The sequence below is a fragment of the Ambystoma mexicanum genome, chromosome 4q, assembly GCF_040938575.1.
Source record: "Ambystoma mexicanum isolate Mex_15411 chromosome 4q, UKY_AmexF1_1, whole genome shotgun sequence".
Lineage (NCBI taxonomy): Eukaryota > Metazoa > Chordata > Amphibia > Caudata > Ambystomatidae > Ambystoma > Ambystoma mexicanum.
Window position 1 is genome coordinate 1,259,405,136 of NC_090928.1, and position 15,512 is coordinate 1,259,420,647.

Here is a 15,512-nt window from a genome sequence, read left to right on the forward strand (position 1 = left end):
TGCAGTCTGACAGTATTTGGCGGGTCGTGAAGACGCTGCGAGTTATGCCGTCAACCTCCAGTATCTCCGGCAGGGCCTTGACCAGGGCATGCTTACACGCATTCTTGCTCCCATGGGTCCTCCCTTTAGAAGTACATATAAGATTCCTGGATCGCCGGCCCTGCAATGGATCCGACACAGTTGTTTTAGATGGGACGGACAGCTGAGTAGGAGAGGCTCGGTACTCTACAGATGGTACAAGACGAACATATGCAGCCAGACTGGGCCCAGCAGTGCCCAGGCTAGACAGATGCCCCCCACCAACCCACCAACTGCAGGTTCCACCACTGAAACAGGAAAACTGGGGTCTCCTCCCCTTACTGGCTCAGCTGGAGAAGGGATTGACCCGTGGTAAACACACAAAAAGCCATACCTTTGGGGTTTGTGAGGACGTATCTACCTTGTAGCTGCCAATGTTCTCATCCTTAGCCTTGGTGGTTTTGATATTTGAGTGGCCGTTAAGGAGCCTGTCTATAATCTCCCAACATGTCGTCGCACCTCCTGGTTTCATTCTGATCCCGAACCACCCTTTCCAGTTCTTGCAATCGCCGGACAATGCACACTATGAACGGCGAGAAAGGGAATATAGAAGCATCCACCACCACCAGCCTGGGGCTGTCCACAGAAGGTGCCAGAGGCCCCACAGTGGGTGCCACAAATCCTGTTGATCTCTCGGTGATTCGGTTAAACATGTAGACATTCGAGGATTTTTGAGTAGTCGTGAAGACAGCGAAAGCTTTTAAAGGCAGTCAGGTAAGTTGCTCTTGAAAGGGAGGGGCACAGGATGGGTTGGCTAGTTCTGCTGATGAGGCTGAGAAGGATTATGGACTGGACAGGGAGAGGAATAGAGGGTGAAGCCATGAGCAGATGTGGGAGAGGAGATTGAGCCGGGAGCATAGGCCTTCCTGGGGGCGCAGCAAATGGGGGCAATTTCCACCCCTATTTGCTGCTTTTCCCCCATGAATTGGTGCTCCCCGAACCCCCGGAGTCCTTAAGGTGCTCCTTCGCCCAGCAGTCGATGCCATGGCTACAGTCAGTTGGTTTGCAGAGCCTGTTCTTGCTTCCGGCCTGAAGCAGACACTGCGGGAACAGATGGGCCGCGGGAACAGATGGGCCATGAGTTCTTTCTTCCGGCCTGAAGCGGACACCGCGGGAACAGATGGGCCATGAGTTCTTTCTTCCGGCCTGAAGCGGACACCGCGGGAACAGATGGGCCATGAGTTCTTTCTTCCAGCCCGAAGCGGACACAGCGGGAATAGATGGGCCATGAGCTCTTTCTTCCGGCCTGAAGCGGACACCGCGGGGATAGATAGGCAATGAGTTCTTTCTTCCAGCTGAAGCAGACACCGCGGGAATAGATGGGCCATGAGTTCTTTCTTCCGGCTGAAGCAGACACCGCGGGAATAGATGGGCCATGAGTTCTTTCTTCCAGCCGGAAGCAGACACCGCGGGAATAGATGGGCCATGAGTTCTTTCATCCGGCCCGAAGCGGACACTGCGGGAACAGATGGGCCATGAGTTCTTTCTTCTAGCCCGAAGCGGACACCGCGGGAATGGATGGGCCATGAGTTCTTTCTTCCGGGCCGAAGCGGACACCGCGGGAACAGATGGGCCATGAGTTCTTTCTTCCGGCCTGAAGGGACCCCACCTGCTGGACACACCAATCTTTTCTAAATGTGCAGCTTACAAGGCGCACATTTCTTCTTAAACGTGAATCCAGTTTTCTTTAAACTGTGTTTAGACTATCCCCACAGATACCCTGTGATTTGTGTGCCCTTTCCTTTCAGTTCTATCAGAGGGTATCCTTCTGAAGATGGTATCTGCTTGTCAAACTGCTCAATCAACCTGAGCAGGGTGTTCAGGAGCGACAACGTTTGATTTTCACTATGGGGGCAGGAATTCCCCCGCCCCACCCCCACCCTGAATATGAGCAAGTCATCGGCCCAGCCTACCCGCTCGTCCAAGCTCATTCTACAGCAGCTATCAGTTATAACGAATTGCAAAAAAGCCATAGGATGCAGCCAGCTTTAAACATATAACATCTACGCAACAATCACTCAACCTGCTTAGCTACCTTGGTAGGTTTCTACTTTATGACGTGTCACTCTACCTTCAAAGAACTCTACATTAGATGTGGATCCCTGATTATGCTGAAAATCACTGCATTTCCACAAGTGCAGCTCGTGTGCGGGACTTTAAAGCCAATAGTGTTTCTTATCCTGACACACTGACACAGCACAGATTAATTTAGGATGTACAGCCAGAAACTGAACATTGCTACCATCTCTACAGGGGATAGAGTGCGACTTAATACCAGGGCGGCGACCACCGGTGACCAAACCTTCGAGGGGAGCACAGGAAGGACCTTCCTAAGAATCCTCAGATGGTAGTGTCCAGCTATGCAGACAGCCGCCACCTGGGCACTCGAAGAAAGTGTGGCAGCGAAAACAACGCCCAGGTTTCTGACCGTCGCCACCGGTGCCGGAAAGGCACGCAGTGCCGGGGGCCAGAAGGCCGGGGTCTACAGTGAAGGAAAATGGGGCACCAACCACAAGAACCTCGGTCTTGCCGCCATTAAGATTTAGCCAATTCTGGTACATCCAATTCCCGATGGCCGCCAGGCAGAGGCTAAGACGTGACGACACCTCAGCCTGGTCGAGATCTAAACGCACCAGGATCTGTGTGTCGTCAGCATAGGTTTAGCATCAGAAGCCAAAGGAATGGATGAGAATCAGAAGAAGCTGCATATAAATGTTGAGCAACATTGGTGACAAGGCGAATCCATGGGGGACACCACAGACCATGTAAAATAAGGCCGAGAGGAAGGGGGGGAAGGGAGAGTGTCTGACTACGCTCCGCCAGAAAGGAAGTGAACCAGGCAAGAACTGAACCCGCCAGGCCAATCTTAACCATGCGAGATATTAGAGTAGTTTGGCCTATTGACCTTTATTTGATATGCCCCAAGCCCCCCACGCCCCTTTGTTTTCTTTGTGCCACCTGGTTTGTCTCACCCTCTCCTAATATTGATTACTAGAGATGCCACTGGCTGGGAGAGTGGGTGGGTGGCATCGCCTGAAGCAGAGTAGTGAGTTTGCATGAATTGAGAGTGGAGCGAGGTGGCCGGATTGGTGGAATAGCTGGACTTAAGCCTTGGCTTGGTGGAGAGAATGAGTCCCAGTGAGAGGGCTGCCTTGGTTATCCTTCGGGGTGATGGGGAGTGGGTTTTGTGCCGATCCCGTCGCTGGAGACACATGTTCGTGTACAATGACAAATCTGAGGGGAGATTAGGGGCAGGGGAAATCAGGGGCAGGGGAGATCAGGGGCCCAAGCAATGCAAAGGTGTGGCCCCCTGCAGGATAGGCCCGCGTGACTTTAAGCTGATTTGATGTCTCAGGGATGAGTGGTCTGCAGGTCACAAGACCACATTACGCCACAGTGATAAATTCAGTGGCATGGGGTAGGGCAATGGTAACACCTGTGTTTTACACAATGACACAGCTACTGTAGCAATCACTCTATAAAACACAGGATGGCACTTCCACTCTGCGCCACCAATCCGCACGCAGGATCCTGTAGAAAAGAGGGCACCTGTCAATAGAAGGGATTGGACAGGCCATGAGCTGAATGCCATTATGCCAGTCTGGTAGCCCACCATTTACAGTTACCGGTGGGCTTCCTTTACAATGCAAAGAGCTGACATCACACCTGCAGACATCCAATCAGCTCACAGCTAATCTGACAGGTGGCATTGCGTCATACTGGGGAGTTTCTTTCAGACTTTAATGCAGTTTCCACTCAAAGATGAGAATTCAGCATTATTCGGCCTTTGTGTTCACCGGTGTGTAGCTGAAAAGGAGTGGCAGAGCTGTGAAATCCCTCGCTGCAGTAGCGGGGCAGAGGTTTCATCTAGCCATTCCCACTCTCAGCCCCTCTGTGCTTTGGCATCTGCAGGCTTTTTTGGGGGAGCCCATTCTTCTCACGCACTCAGTTCAAAACCCCACTTCTAGAATAAAAGAGGAGGTTCACAAGGTTTTCCATCGAAAGTCGTCTCGACGGAGGATAGCACAGGGGCAACGCGCTGGTCTTGGAAACAAGACCACGCAGAGCGGATCCCCGATTAGAAACCGAACTCAGGTATGGTATTAGGCGCGTTATACAAAACCAAATAAACAAATAAATAAATGGGACCCTAAGGTCATTGTATCTAAATGCTGTGTCCTATCTTTACCACAAGTCCTGGCTGCTCTTTCTAATATCACACCCACACCGTTGCCATATATGTCAGTCATTTAGATTCTCGGGGCTGGTGACATAGTTTACATCTCTAAACTGCAGAGACAATAGGACTTATATAACAATTTATATCAAGCCAAAACAGATAACCAGTGCTTTAAGTGGGCCCGGGGTCAGCCAGGGTGTCCAAAAAGTGGGGCCCCACATTCCCACCACGCCATGTCAGGACACATTATCCCGCAATGGGAAATGTGCCTGCCATTTTCAAGTCAGGCAGCTGTGTGACTGACATAAGTGCCAGTCAGCCACAGCGTGGCTGAAACTGGAAGTTTCAGTTTCAGCAACGCTGTGGCTGGCAGGCACTTATGTCAGTCACTGTAACTTCCTCTGGTGACGCCTCGCGTGAGGGGTCACAAGAGGAAGTTATGGTCCGTTTGTTTCCCCTCTCCCGGTCACTGATCCTTGGTGAACCCAAGGGCTGCGTGATCTCTGCGTGATCTAATCTGCAGATTAGATCACAGAGCCTCTGGGTTCGCCGAGGGTCAAAGACGCCTCCGGCTCGGTGGTCTATCTGGTCAGCAGAGCAGAGCGCATATCACCGAGCTCGAGGCGTCTTTGTCCGTTGGCAAAGCTTTATAAAAGATGCCTTGAATTGTGTACTTTTCAAGCCATCTTTTATAAGCACAGAAATATGTAACATATTTCTATGCTTATAAAAGGTGGCTTGAAAAGTACACACATGGCAAGGTGGGCGCATAAATATATAAAATGCTTACATACATTCATATATTAGTTTGCGCACCTTACTATGGTTTGGGGACTTTTACGGCCACGCCCACCATGGAAGCCACGCCCCCACGTAAAGCACTGCAGATAACTAATACAGGCACTGTATGAAGCTTGTAGAATTGTATTACACATCTGTAGATCACACGTGTGGGGTTGATGCCGGCTTTTGATGGCCCACTGCCCACTCTCGCTCGTGGTACCTGGGTCTGATGCTATAATCAGGGAGGGAGAGGCATGCAGGCCGCACCACACCACCCACCTGCGATGCAAGCTCCTCTGGCGGTGGATCAGGAACCTGGGGACCCAGTAGGATCGGAGGCGGCGCAAGGCGTCATACTGCGCTCTGCTGAAGGCCCGGAACGTCAGGCCCAGGGTCTCCTGCGCCACACGGACCTGCACCTGATGGGCACCAGAGGAAGGAAACAGCACAGGTGTCAGAAGGCAGCGGCAGCTCAGGGGTCAAGGCTTGGCTGAGGGCGGGGGTGACTGGAGCAGGGTGAGGCTGGCAGAACTAACCTGGTTGCCCCCAAAACCAAGGAATACATGTGACCTAACATGGACAGAAGCCTCTGGCTCAGAGGGCTGCCACCACATGAGAAATGCAGGTTTAGCTAGTAACGTGTGGGGTCAAACCACTGGATTATTGTGTTGAGGGGCATTTGTAGAGTTGGGTGAAGGTCCCTGTGCAACATATAACAGGGGGTGCAGGACGCCAGCAGAGGGGGTTCATGAGCCCAGCTGCAACCCTGTACCAGAATAACAAGCAAAGCGTTGACTCAGGATTGAGGTGCATTGGAAGAGCTGTGGTGCTGCTGACCAGCAGAGAGATGACTTGGCACATCCTTGGGTGGAATCCTGTAAAGAAGTAGCAATGAAGTGCTTCATGTCAGGATGGAACTACATTGGCAGAGCTGTGTATGGGCCGCAGCAAAGGAACAGCAGGGTGAGGGTTTGAGTCAGGATTGAGGTGCCCGACAGAGCTGTGTATGGGCCGCAACAAAGCAACAGCAGGGGGAGGTTTTGAGTCAGGATTGAGGTGCCCCGACAGAGCTGTGCATGGGCCGCAGCAGAGGAACAGCAGGGTGAGGGTTTGAGTCAGGATTGAGGTGCCCTGACAGAGCTGTGCATGGGTTGCAGCAAAGGAACAGCAGGGGGAAGTTTTGAGTCAGGATTGAGGTGCCCGACAGAGTCAGGATTGAGGTGCCCGACAGAGCTGTGCATGGGCCCCAGCAAAGGAACAGCAGGTTGAGGTTTCGAGTCAGGATTGAGGTGACCTGACAGTGTGTGTGGGTTGCAGCAAAGGAACAGCAGGGTGAAGTTTCGAGCCAGGATTGAGGTGCCCTGACAGAGCTGTGCATGGGTCGCAGCAGAGGAAAAGCAGGGTGAGGTTTCTAGTTAGGAAGGAACAGGAGGGGGAGGTTTCTAGTTAGGAAGGAACAGCAGGGTGAGGTTTCGAGTCAGGATTGAGGTGCCGCGATAGAGCTGTGTATGGGTCGCAGCAAAGGAACAGCAGGGTGAGGTTTTGAGTCAGGACTGAGGAGCCTTGGCAGAGCTGTGTATGGGCTGCAGCAAAGGAACCGCAGGGTGAGGTTTCCAGTCAGGATTGAGGTGCCCTAACGGAGCTGTGTATGGGTCGCAGCAAAGGAACAGCGGGGTGAAGTTTCGAGTCAGGATTGAGGTGCCCTGACAGAGCTTTATATGGGCTGCAGCAAAGGAGCAGCAGGGGGAGGTTTCGAGTCAGAATTGAGGTGCCCTGACAGAGCTGTGCATGGGCCAGAGCAAAGGAACAGCAGGGGGAGGTTTTCGAGTCAAGATTGAGGTGCCCTGACGGAGCTATGTATGGGTCGCAGCAAAGGAACAGCAGGGTGAGGTTTCGAGTCAGGGTTGGGGTGCCCTGACAGAGCTTTCTATGGGCTGCAGCAAAGGAACAGCAGGGGGAGGTTTCGAGTCAGGGTTGGGGTGCCCTGATAGAGCTTTCTATGGGCTGCAGCAAAGGAACAGCAGGGGGAGGTTTCGAGTCAGGGTTGGGGTGCCCTGATAGAGCTTTCTATGGGCTGCAGCAAAGGAACAGCAGGGGGAGGTTTCGAGTCAGGATTGAGGTGCCCGATAGAGCTGTGCATGCGTCGCAGGAAAGGAACAGCAGGGGGAGGTTTCGAGTCAGGGTTGGGGTGCCCTGACAGAGCTATGTATGGGTCGCAGCAAAGGTACAGCAGGGTGAGGTTTCGAGTCAGGGTTGGGGTGCCCTGACAGAGCTTTCTATGGGCTGCAGCAAAGGAACAGCAGGGGGAGGTTTCGAGTCAGGGTTGGGGTGCCCTGACGGAGCTGTGCACGGGTCGCAGCAAAGGAACAGCAGTGTGAGGTTTCGAGTCAGGAATGAGGTGCCCTGACAGAGCTGCGTATGGGTCGCAGGAAAGGAACAGCTGGATGAGGTTTCGTGTCAGGATTGAGGTGCACCCAACAGAGCTGTGTATGGGCCGCAGCAAAGGAACAGCAGGGTGAGGTTTCGAGTCAGGAATGAGGTGCCCTGACAGAGCTGCGTATGGGTCGCAGGAAAGGAACAGCTGGGTGAGGTTTCGAGTCAGGATTGAGGTACCCCGACAGAGCTGTGCATGCGTCGCAGGAAAGGAACAGCAGGGTGAGGTTTCGAGTCAGGATTGAGGTGCCCCCAACGGAGCTATGTATGGGGCACAGAGGGCCATGGGCTGCTGTGGGTCAGGATTGGCTGCTGATTCGTTTGGGGGTGACAGCACAGGAATGGCGAGGGGTTCTGTGGTGCAGGGGCAAGGTCCACTGATTAAGCATTTGGGACCGTCCCACGGGCTGGAATAGAAAAGTGCTCCAGGTCAGCACTAAGGCGCACTGAAGCCCTGACCGCTGCTTACTTGTGATTCCGCTGAGAGGTGGACCTTGTGTTTGTCCAGGGTGCACCTTAACAGGAAGCAAAAAAACAAAGAAACATCAGTGATAGAGCAGCAGCTGAGCCTAATTTCTAATATAGCCTTATAGACCAAAGGAGGGGTCATTATCGGGGAATAGTAACTCGCCTCCAAGTTACGGCCAGAGGCAAAGCCAAGGGCCATACTTGCGGGAAGGGTCATTACCCCTCCAGAGGCCTGTAAGGGTAAAAGCACACTGTGACAATAAAGGTTTTGAAATTGTTTCAGTGAAGAAAAAAACAGTATTTTAATTAAGCAATATAACCCGAGGTTTAATGTTAGCCCTGAGGCATTACCTCACTGGTAATGCCCACCCACCCACCACCCCGCTCGGGTTTTATTGCCATTAGTAACCTGGCACGTTTTACTGGGGTACTAATAGTGTTTTTTTTTTCAAGTTGATTAACAGCATGTTTGCAGTTTCTCAACTTGAGTAAAAACTACAAAACAAGATGGCCACCATGGATCGGGCAGAAGGGAACTACATGTAGCCCCTTCTCCCTTTCCATGGTAGTCATTTGCGGGAGGGAAATGGGTCGGGAACACAGAGCGTCGGCGAGGGATGGAGGAGCGTAAGGTAAGTGGGGAGATGGTGGGGGCAGGTTGGGGGTGTGGAAATTGGGTTTGGGGAAGGAGGGGATGGAGGCACGGGGGTGACTTAATTGATTCCTGCCGAGGGAAGATGGCAGCCTCCCGCTCCGAGGAGGCTCAGAGCGGCGGCTTAACCATATGGTAAAGGCCCCATTCTGGCTGGGTGCTAATAGTGAATAAAGTGTTTATAAAATAAATCTGGATGTATTATGTAACAGTTAAATAACAAGGTTACTTTCATAGGTTAAGCATAACCTGGGCATTTGTCCATTTCTATGCCAACATACATCACCCTTGCTCATTCCTCTTGGCCTCTTTCTTTTCCCACCAGTAAGGTGCAGAATGAGACATGTCTTCTTTTTGGCATAAAAAGGCTGCAGATTTATTTTCATACATAATAAAAAAACTCAGCAAACAAATGTGAAAATAGTTCCCAAGGTGCGGCGACAGCTCTGTGTCCAAAACCTGCTTCACCCTTTTCCCAACAAAGTCCACAGTAGGCATAACTCCTTCAACCCTTCGTGCCTGAGACCCGCCTGCCCCTGCAGGTGTTCCAGGGCTGAGGGAGCACCGTTTATTCGGGGGAAGCTGAGACCTCATTGCTACCACCAGACGCCAGTGCCGCTTAGGCTCCCAAGAGGCGCTGGTCCGAGAAGAGCGAAGACCCTTCTGGTTTTGCAATGGCTCATTCGGAATCTGTCTCTTGTCACTGGTCGCCAAAACACTGCCTCCCCGTCCCGCGACGTCAACAGCCAGGCCTCGCCGTAGCTGTCCCTTATGCAGGGTGGGTGGGTGCAAAATGAAAATCCTTCTTGGCACCAGCGGGCGTCCGTCTGCTGCGGGCTGTATGTTCTGTACAGCCGGCGCCTGCCGCTTATATGGGGCTTGGCCCGCCCCTTTCTTTTGTTGCCCTTCGCGGGCTTTCCAAGTGCTTTGGCGTGCTTGGACTTATCCCTCCCACTAACCCAGGGAGGAGGGAGGAGGAGGACCCTGCCCCAGTTATCGGGGTGCCTCCTCCATCTTGTTCTGTCTCTCCGTCGTCACCTTCATATTCATTGTGAACTGGATTGCAATGGAACAGATTTACTGTCAGTGTGCAGTAGGCAGAGTGGTTTCCAGAGGTGAGAGTTAAATCAGTGTACATAGCAATGCACGTGAGAGGGACCCAGGTGTGTAACTAGAGGGGTTTCTGGGTATGTAGCAACAGTAGTGGAGGCAGCTGTTGGTGCCGGGGAGGGGAGGGGCTGGGGGGCACACTGGACACCAATTAAGACCAAGGAAGTGGCTACCCTGTGAACACAGCAGCTGTTGCACAGCATCCCTCTAGTGAGTTCCTTCTTCTCCTGGCTTGATTTGCTTCTTGTGGGGGAGGGGGACAACTTCCCTGTAGACTTGCATGTTTCTGCCTTTTGGGCGGGGGGTGGGGGGGTATGGCATATGTTAGAGGGAAATCCCTTTTTCAGCGGTTCAGAGGATTGCCCTGCACCAAGGTAGCCCCCATCCGTCCTCCTCGCAAACCTAGGGACCCTTGCAGTTCTTATTAATGATACTAATGGTGTGTTTATGTCAATACTAACGCTAATAAGTTACTCATGTAGGGGTGTATGTAAATCACCGGTACACTGCAGGGTAAAGGCACGAGAAAGGGGGCACAGAGTAACTTTAAACGAGTGATAAGAGAGTGGAAAGGTTTTACTTGTTAATGTGGACGGGAGGGGGGAATTGTGTGGGGTATGATGGGACGCCCCCACGCATTCAGTATAAACATGTCATACTTTGGTGTTAAATTAACATCTTTGGGTGCTAAGGGTACGGGGACGCGCCCGCTGTCTTTAGAAGTTCTTTTGTAAAGCAATCAAGAGCATCATTTATTTTTAAAGTTCAGGGACTTAAGCTGACCGGGTTAGTGCTGCTTTCTTCACTATTGCTGCGTATATTGTGTTTAATGTTGCATTATGTGATTTACTGCTCATTTCCACCTCTTCCTGTTTACTCTCAGAGTTGAGCTCTAGCCCTGGCCGGGGCAGGGGGTTGGCAGGAGAGGGGCCAGCACATCTGTAAAGGGGCTGGGGCAGGCAGATTACCAAGTGGGGTTCTCTTCAGTCATAACACATTTGGTTGCAGTGGAACTGCCATGAGAATTTCAGGTTGTTTTCGTCCTGCGGAGGCCAGCTAGATGGGTCTTCACTTGTCAAGCCTGATATGACCATGTACATTGTTGCACAGCTGCTGTGCACACTCAATCGGCACAGTTTCCTCTGAACAGCCCCAGCCTCTGGAAGATGATGTTGGGGTGTCCACAATTACCCAACAATGGCCCAGTAGCTGCTGCTTTTATCTCATGTGCACCACATTGGGTCAGCCAAACATGGAGGCAAACATTACCACCTAATTCACATCTACAGACACATAAAGAGCCAAGAAATAACCCTCAAACGTCTGCTGCATAATGGGAGGCCGAGGTACTGCACCCACTGGAAGTGAGTAATTGTAATTGGTTATTTATAACGCACGTAACACCCAGAGGTTTCTAAGGGCGGACCCGGGGATCGAACCTGTGGTGCTCTGTGTCGTCTTACTTCCAAGGCAAGCACGTTGCCCCTGAGCTATCCTCCCGAGACATGTACAACAGGCTCCCAGAAAAGGGGGGGGTCCCTGCAGACCACTCCACACCCACCCTGGTGTTAGGGAGCAGACTGTGACAAGTCCTTACACAATGTGTTGGGTGTACCTGCTTGAGAGACTGAGCAAGCGAACGAGAGAGAGAGGGGGGAGAAAGAGTGGGAAAGAGATAGAGAGCTGGAGAGAGAAAGAAAGAGTGGTGGATAAAGAGAGAGGGTAGATAGAGGGATAGAGAGAGGAGAGAGAGGGGTACAGAGGAGGACAGAGAGGAGAGAAAGAGGGGGGACAGGGAGAGGGAAGAGAGAGGAAGGGAGAGAGGGGGAGAAAGAGAGAGGAGAGAGAAAGAAAGAGTGGTGGAGAAAGAGAAAGAGGAGATAGAGGGGGTGAGAGAGGAAAGACAGGAGGGATAGAGAGAGGGGGACGAGAGAGGAGAGAGAGGGGTAGAGAGGGGGGACAGAGAGGAGAGAGAGAGGGGAGACAGGGAGAGAGACAGAGAAGAGAGAGGAAGGGAGAGAGAGGGGGGAGAAAGAGAGAGGAGAGAGAAGGAGTGACAGAGAGGGAGGGAAACAGAGAGATGGGAGAGAGAGGGGGAAAGATGAGAAGGGAGAGAGACGGTGGAGAGAAGAGAGCAAGGGGGGGTAGAGAGAGGCAGGAAGAGAAAGAGAGAGAGCAAGAGAGAGAGGGGAGAAAGAAAAAAGTGAGAGGGGGAGAGAGAGATGGGAGAGACAGAGAGAGGTTAGAGAGAGGAGGAGAGACAGAGAGAGAGACTGAGAGGAGGAGAGAGATGGGAGAGACAGAGAGAGGGGCGAGAGAAAGAGAGAACAGGATTTGGGAGTGATAAAGTGAGACGGTGAAATGGAAGCTCTCTGCAAAGGTCTGTGGTAGAAGTGGGGGGAGGAGGCCATGTTTTGCCTTGTTCGACCTGCCCATGCATTGAGATGATATGATATATGATATGATAGTTTATATATATAGAGCCTAACACAATGTGTTTCAAAGCGCTTCAATGCAAGGGAGGGAACAAGGGAAAATACAATGACATTCTGACAGGCCATGAACAGCAAGGATGTGAAATTAACTATCATACTCGGCCTGCCGAAATTTCAGATAGTGCAAGAGCTAATACATAGATAAGGAAGGGAGGGGGAGAGTGGGAAGTAAAATGGAAACAGACAGGCGACTACCGTACTAGGCCTGACGACATTTCTGGTAGAGCCGGAGATTACCAAAAGGTGAGGGAGAGGGGTGCAGAAAGGGAGGGTAGGAACAAAACAAGCAACTATCGCACTAGGCCTGACGACATGTCAGATAGTGCTGGGGTGGGGAGGGGAGGAGGGAGGAAAAAAACAAGGGGAGGGGGGAGGAGACAGACGAAGTTGCTGTCATACCAGGTACAGGGACAATTCTGATAGAGTAAGTGCATAGAAGAAAGTAAGGGGAGGCGGGAGGAGATAGGAAAAGGGAGAGGAGGAGAGAATAGAGAGTAAGCAGTGAAGAAGAGTGCAGAAGCAAAAGGGGAGAGTAGAAGTCAGTAGTAACACATAATGTTGCAAGCCAGGATACAAGATGAAGATGGGAACAGCATGATTCAGGGCCCCAATGAGAAAGGGTGACACACCGTGAATCAATGAAGTCCATCAAAGGCACATCCAGCATTGGCCACAAGACGGTGATGGTGAAACCAGAATGTATCAAGACAGACTCCTGCAGAAGTAGGCTGGGGGGGGGCAGGGTAGAAGAATCAAGAAAAACAGGCAACGCCTGTGTGCGAGAAGGGGGCGGCACAAGGGAACATCACAGGGGGACCAGAGGGTTGCGGATGGCCTAGGGGGACATAGGGAGTAAACACATGTTGGTGCATGCTTACCTGCTGTCTCAGCAGGGGTTCTGGCCCTGGGTCCTCCCGATCTGGACAGGGCCAAACAGGAATTGCCCTTTTCTTCGTCTGCCCTTCACTTCGGACGCCCGGGTGAGAGACGCCGTTGAACTAAGAGTTAAGAGCAGGAAGGAAGAGGCAGGGCTAAGAAAGTGGGTGGTGCTACCCCACACTCATTTCTTGTCCCCCTTGATTTTCCCCCGGCTCCCCATTGTAACCTATGCCCTTTTATGATCTGTCCCCTAGTCAAACGAGGAGGTGTGTCCCAACAGAGAGAGCTGCGTATTTTAACAGTTCGGAAAGTCACTGTGGGTTGTCTCATTAGATGGTTACTGAGAACTGAACAATCTTCAACAGGTGTGTATAACTAACCCCAAGTGTAGTGTCCCTGTGATGTCCCCAGTGCAAGTACTTAAGCAATAATGGGTGATAACGGCCCGGGACATGAGTTTAACGAGGGTCCCCGGTGTGGTTATCACCCGTTCCAGCCTGTGAACGGCCCGGGGCACGAGTTTAACGAGGGTCTCCGGTGTGGTTATCACCTGTTCCAGCCAGTGAATGGCCCGGGGCATGAGTTTAATGAGGGTCCCCGGTGTGGTTATCACCTGTTCCAGCCAGTGAATGGCCCGGGGCATGAGTTTAATGAGGGTCCCCGGTGTGGTTATCACCCGTTCCAGCCTGTGGAACACATGATTATTGCTATTAGCACTCCGGGTTGCCAATTCGGTAAACCGGAGTGCTGAAAGCCACGTCTTTTGAATGAATGAACGGGACGCCTCGCAGCATCCTGTACATTCATAGAAAAGACTCTCTCCAGATGGCCGCTGCGGCTTCATGCAGAGCCTCTCTTCCATTTCCATGGCAGCCAGAAGAAGGCAGACAGATCGGCAGCTCCATGCTAATACACAGGGATCAAAGAATTGCAATAATAAGCAGATACAATTCTCAACGTAGCACACAGCCATCAAGTAGGTGGGGGTGGGAGGGACAGGGAAAATGAAGGTTAAGGGAAGGGAGGGTGGGGCAGGGGAAGCAGCCATCAGAACGCGGCCTTGAATCCGTAGATTCAGCTCGCGATCCGAGCAACCTGATTGGTTGCCCCGCGCGCCCCAGGTGCTAATTCCCTTTTCTGATTTGCTCCGATGCCCATAGTAACATGGAATCCTTGCGATTCCATACTTCTGCTCTGCGGTCTCTTCAATGGCTATCCATTGAATCTCGCTTACTTTTTCAATTTCTCTGTATCCTCCAGTTGCCTTCACTGCCCCTTTCTATCTCTCTTCATGGATTTCTTGCTCTTCACCATCTCGCCTCCTTCGCTCCAGTCTCAGTTTCTCCTGTCAGTCCCCCGTGCTCCATGTATCTCATGTCTGTTCCTTCTCGCTTCTGGCACCGCCATTCTGGAAGCAACTCCCACTTGATCGTTGATCCTGGTCATCCTTCTCTCCCTGTCGCACCTGTCTTAAAGCCTACTTACTATCCATTTAATCATGTGTGTAACTGATTTGATATTTGCATATTTTTGTTCCGCCTTCTGTTTGGCAAATGCTTTAGCAAATAGCACTATGGAAATTTAATAAAACACGACACCCCTACAACCAACTGACATGCCACGGGCCTGGCCCGTGCGTGCTAGCACGACAGGCCTACGAGTCTCCTAGACGGGCACAGATGCCTCTAGACACAACACACCTAGAAACAGAACCGGATGTTGAGGTCAAGGGTACTTCCGGTCTGCACGCATCAGCACCACAGCAAAGCCGCCTGGCACTTTCCCTCTCTCCCCATGAACCCAACCCTTCCTGCTGTCTTTCAGAGCTGCCAGTGTTCCTGGAGGCCAGTCAGATTGCAGTCACGCACTGTATGAAGCGGAGTAACAGCACAGCACAGTGAAGAGAGCGGCTTTAAAGATCCTATCTACTAAAATTAAGAGGCATCTCTAAACTGCACAAAGAACAACTCTGGAACTGGGAAAATATCAATACAAAGTAGTGGAACCATTAACAGTAAAGAATAAAAGTAGAGGAACTCAGTTCCCATTAGTCCCTGCTTACTTCTACCTCATCCTTTGTGCTACTGCAGAACTCTTGCAGCAGCCTGCTGGGCAGAATGTAAGTGTCGCCCACCCTGCAGCCGTCCACAGTGGACCATGACCACATTCTGGTTGTTTAGTGGCAGTATGGTGCTGCTGCTAGCAGGCCCTGCCCAGGACTCTCCCTTCCTAAATTGCACTGAAGTCAAGCCTGGCATGTGAGGGGTGGGAGTGACTTCCATTGCATGTTTGGCTGTAGCCCCATTTGTGCAATGCTGCACTTCACAAGGCAAGCCACTGCAGCCGCTCAGTGGGTTGGATCTGTCCCACCTCACAAGTGAAGCAAGTATCTTTCAGTTCTGTTTTGCCCAGAGGTATACACCAATACAGATAC

General features: G+C 51.8%; 1 protein-coding gene across 1 annotated transcript in view; it reads right to left on the reverse strand.

Annotated features, from left to right (window-relative positions):
• The window catches only part of LOC138467369 (uncharacterized), a 180,201-nt gene that overhangs the window by 148,846 nt on the left and 15,843 nt on the right, over positions 1–15,512 (reverse strand). Inside the window, exons 3-4 of the mRNA XM_069607330.1 lie at positions 7,944–7,989; positions 5,321–5,460 (exon numbers count right to left, since the gene is read on the reverse strand). Coding sequence (XP_069463431.1) covers positions 5,321–5,460; positions 7,944–7,989 — 186 coding nt within the window. The remainder of the gene's footprint in view (positions 1–5,320; positions 5,461–7,943; positions 7,990–15,512) is intronic.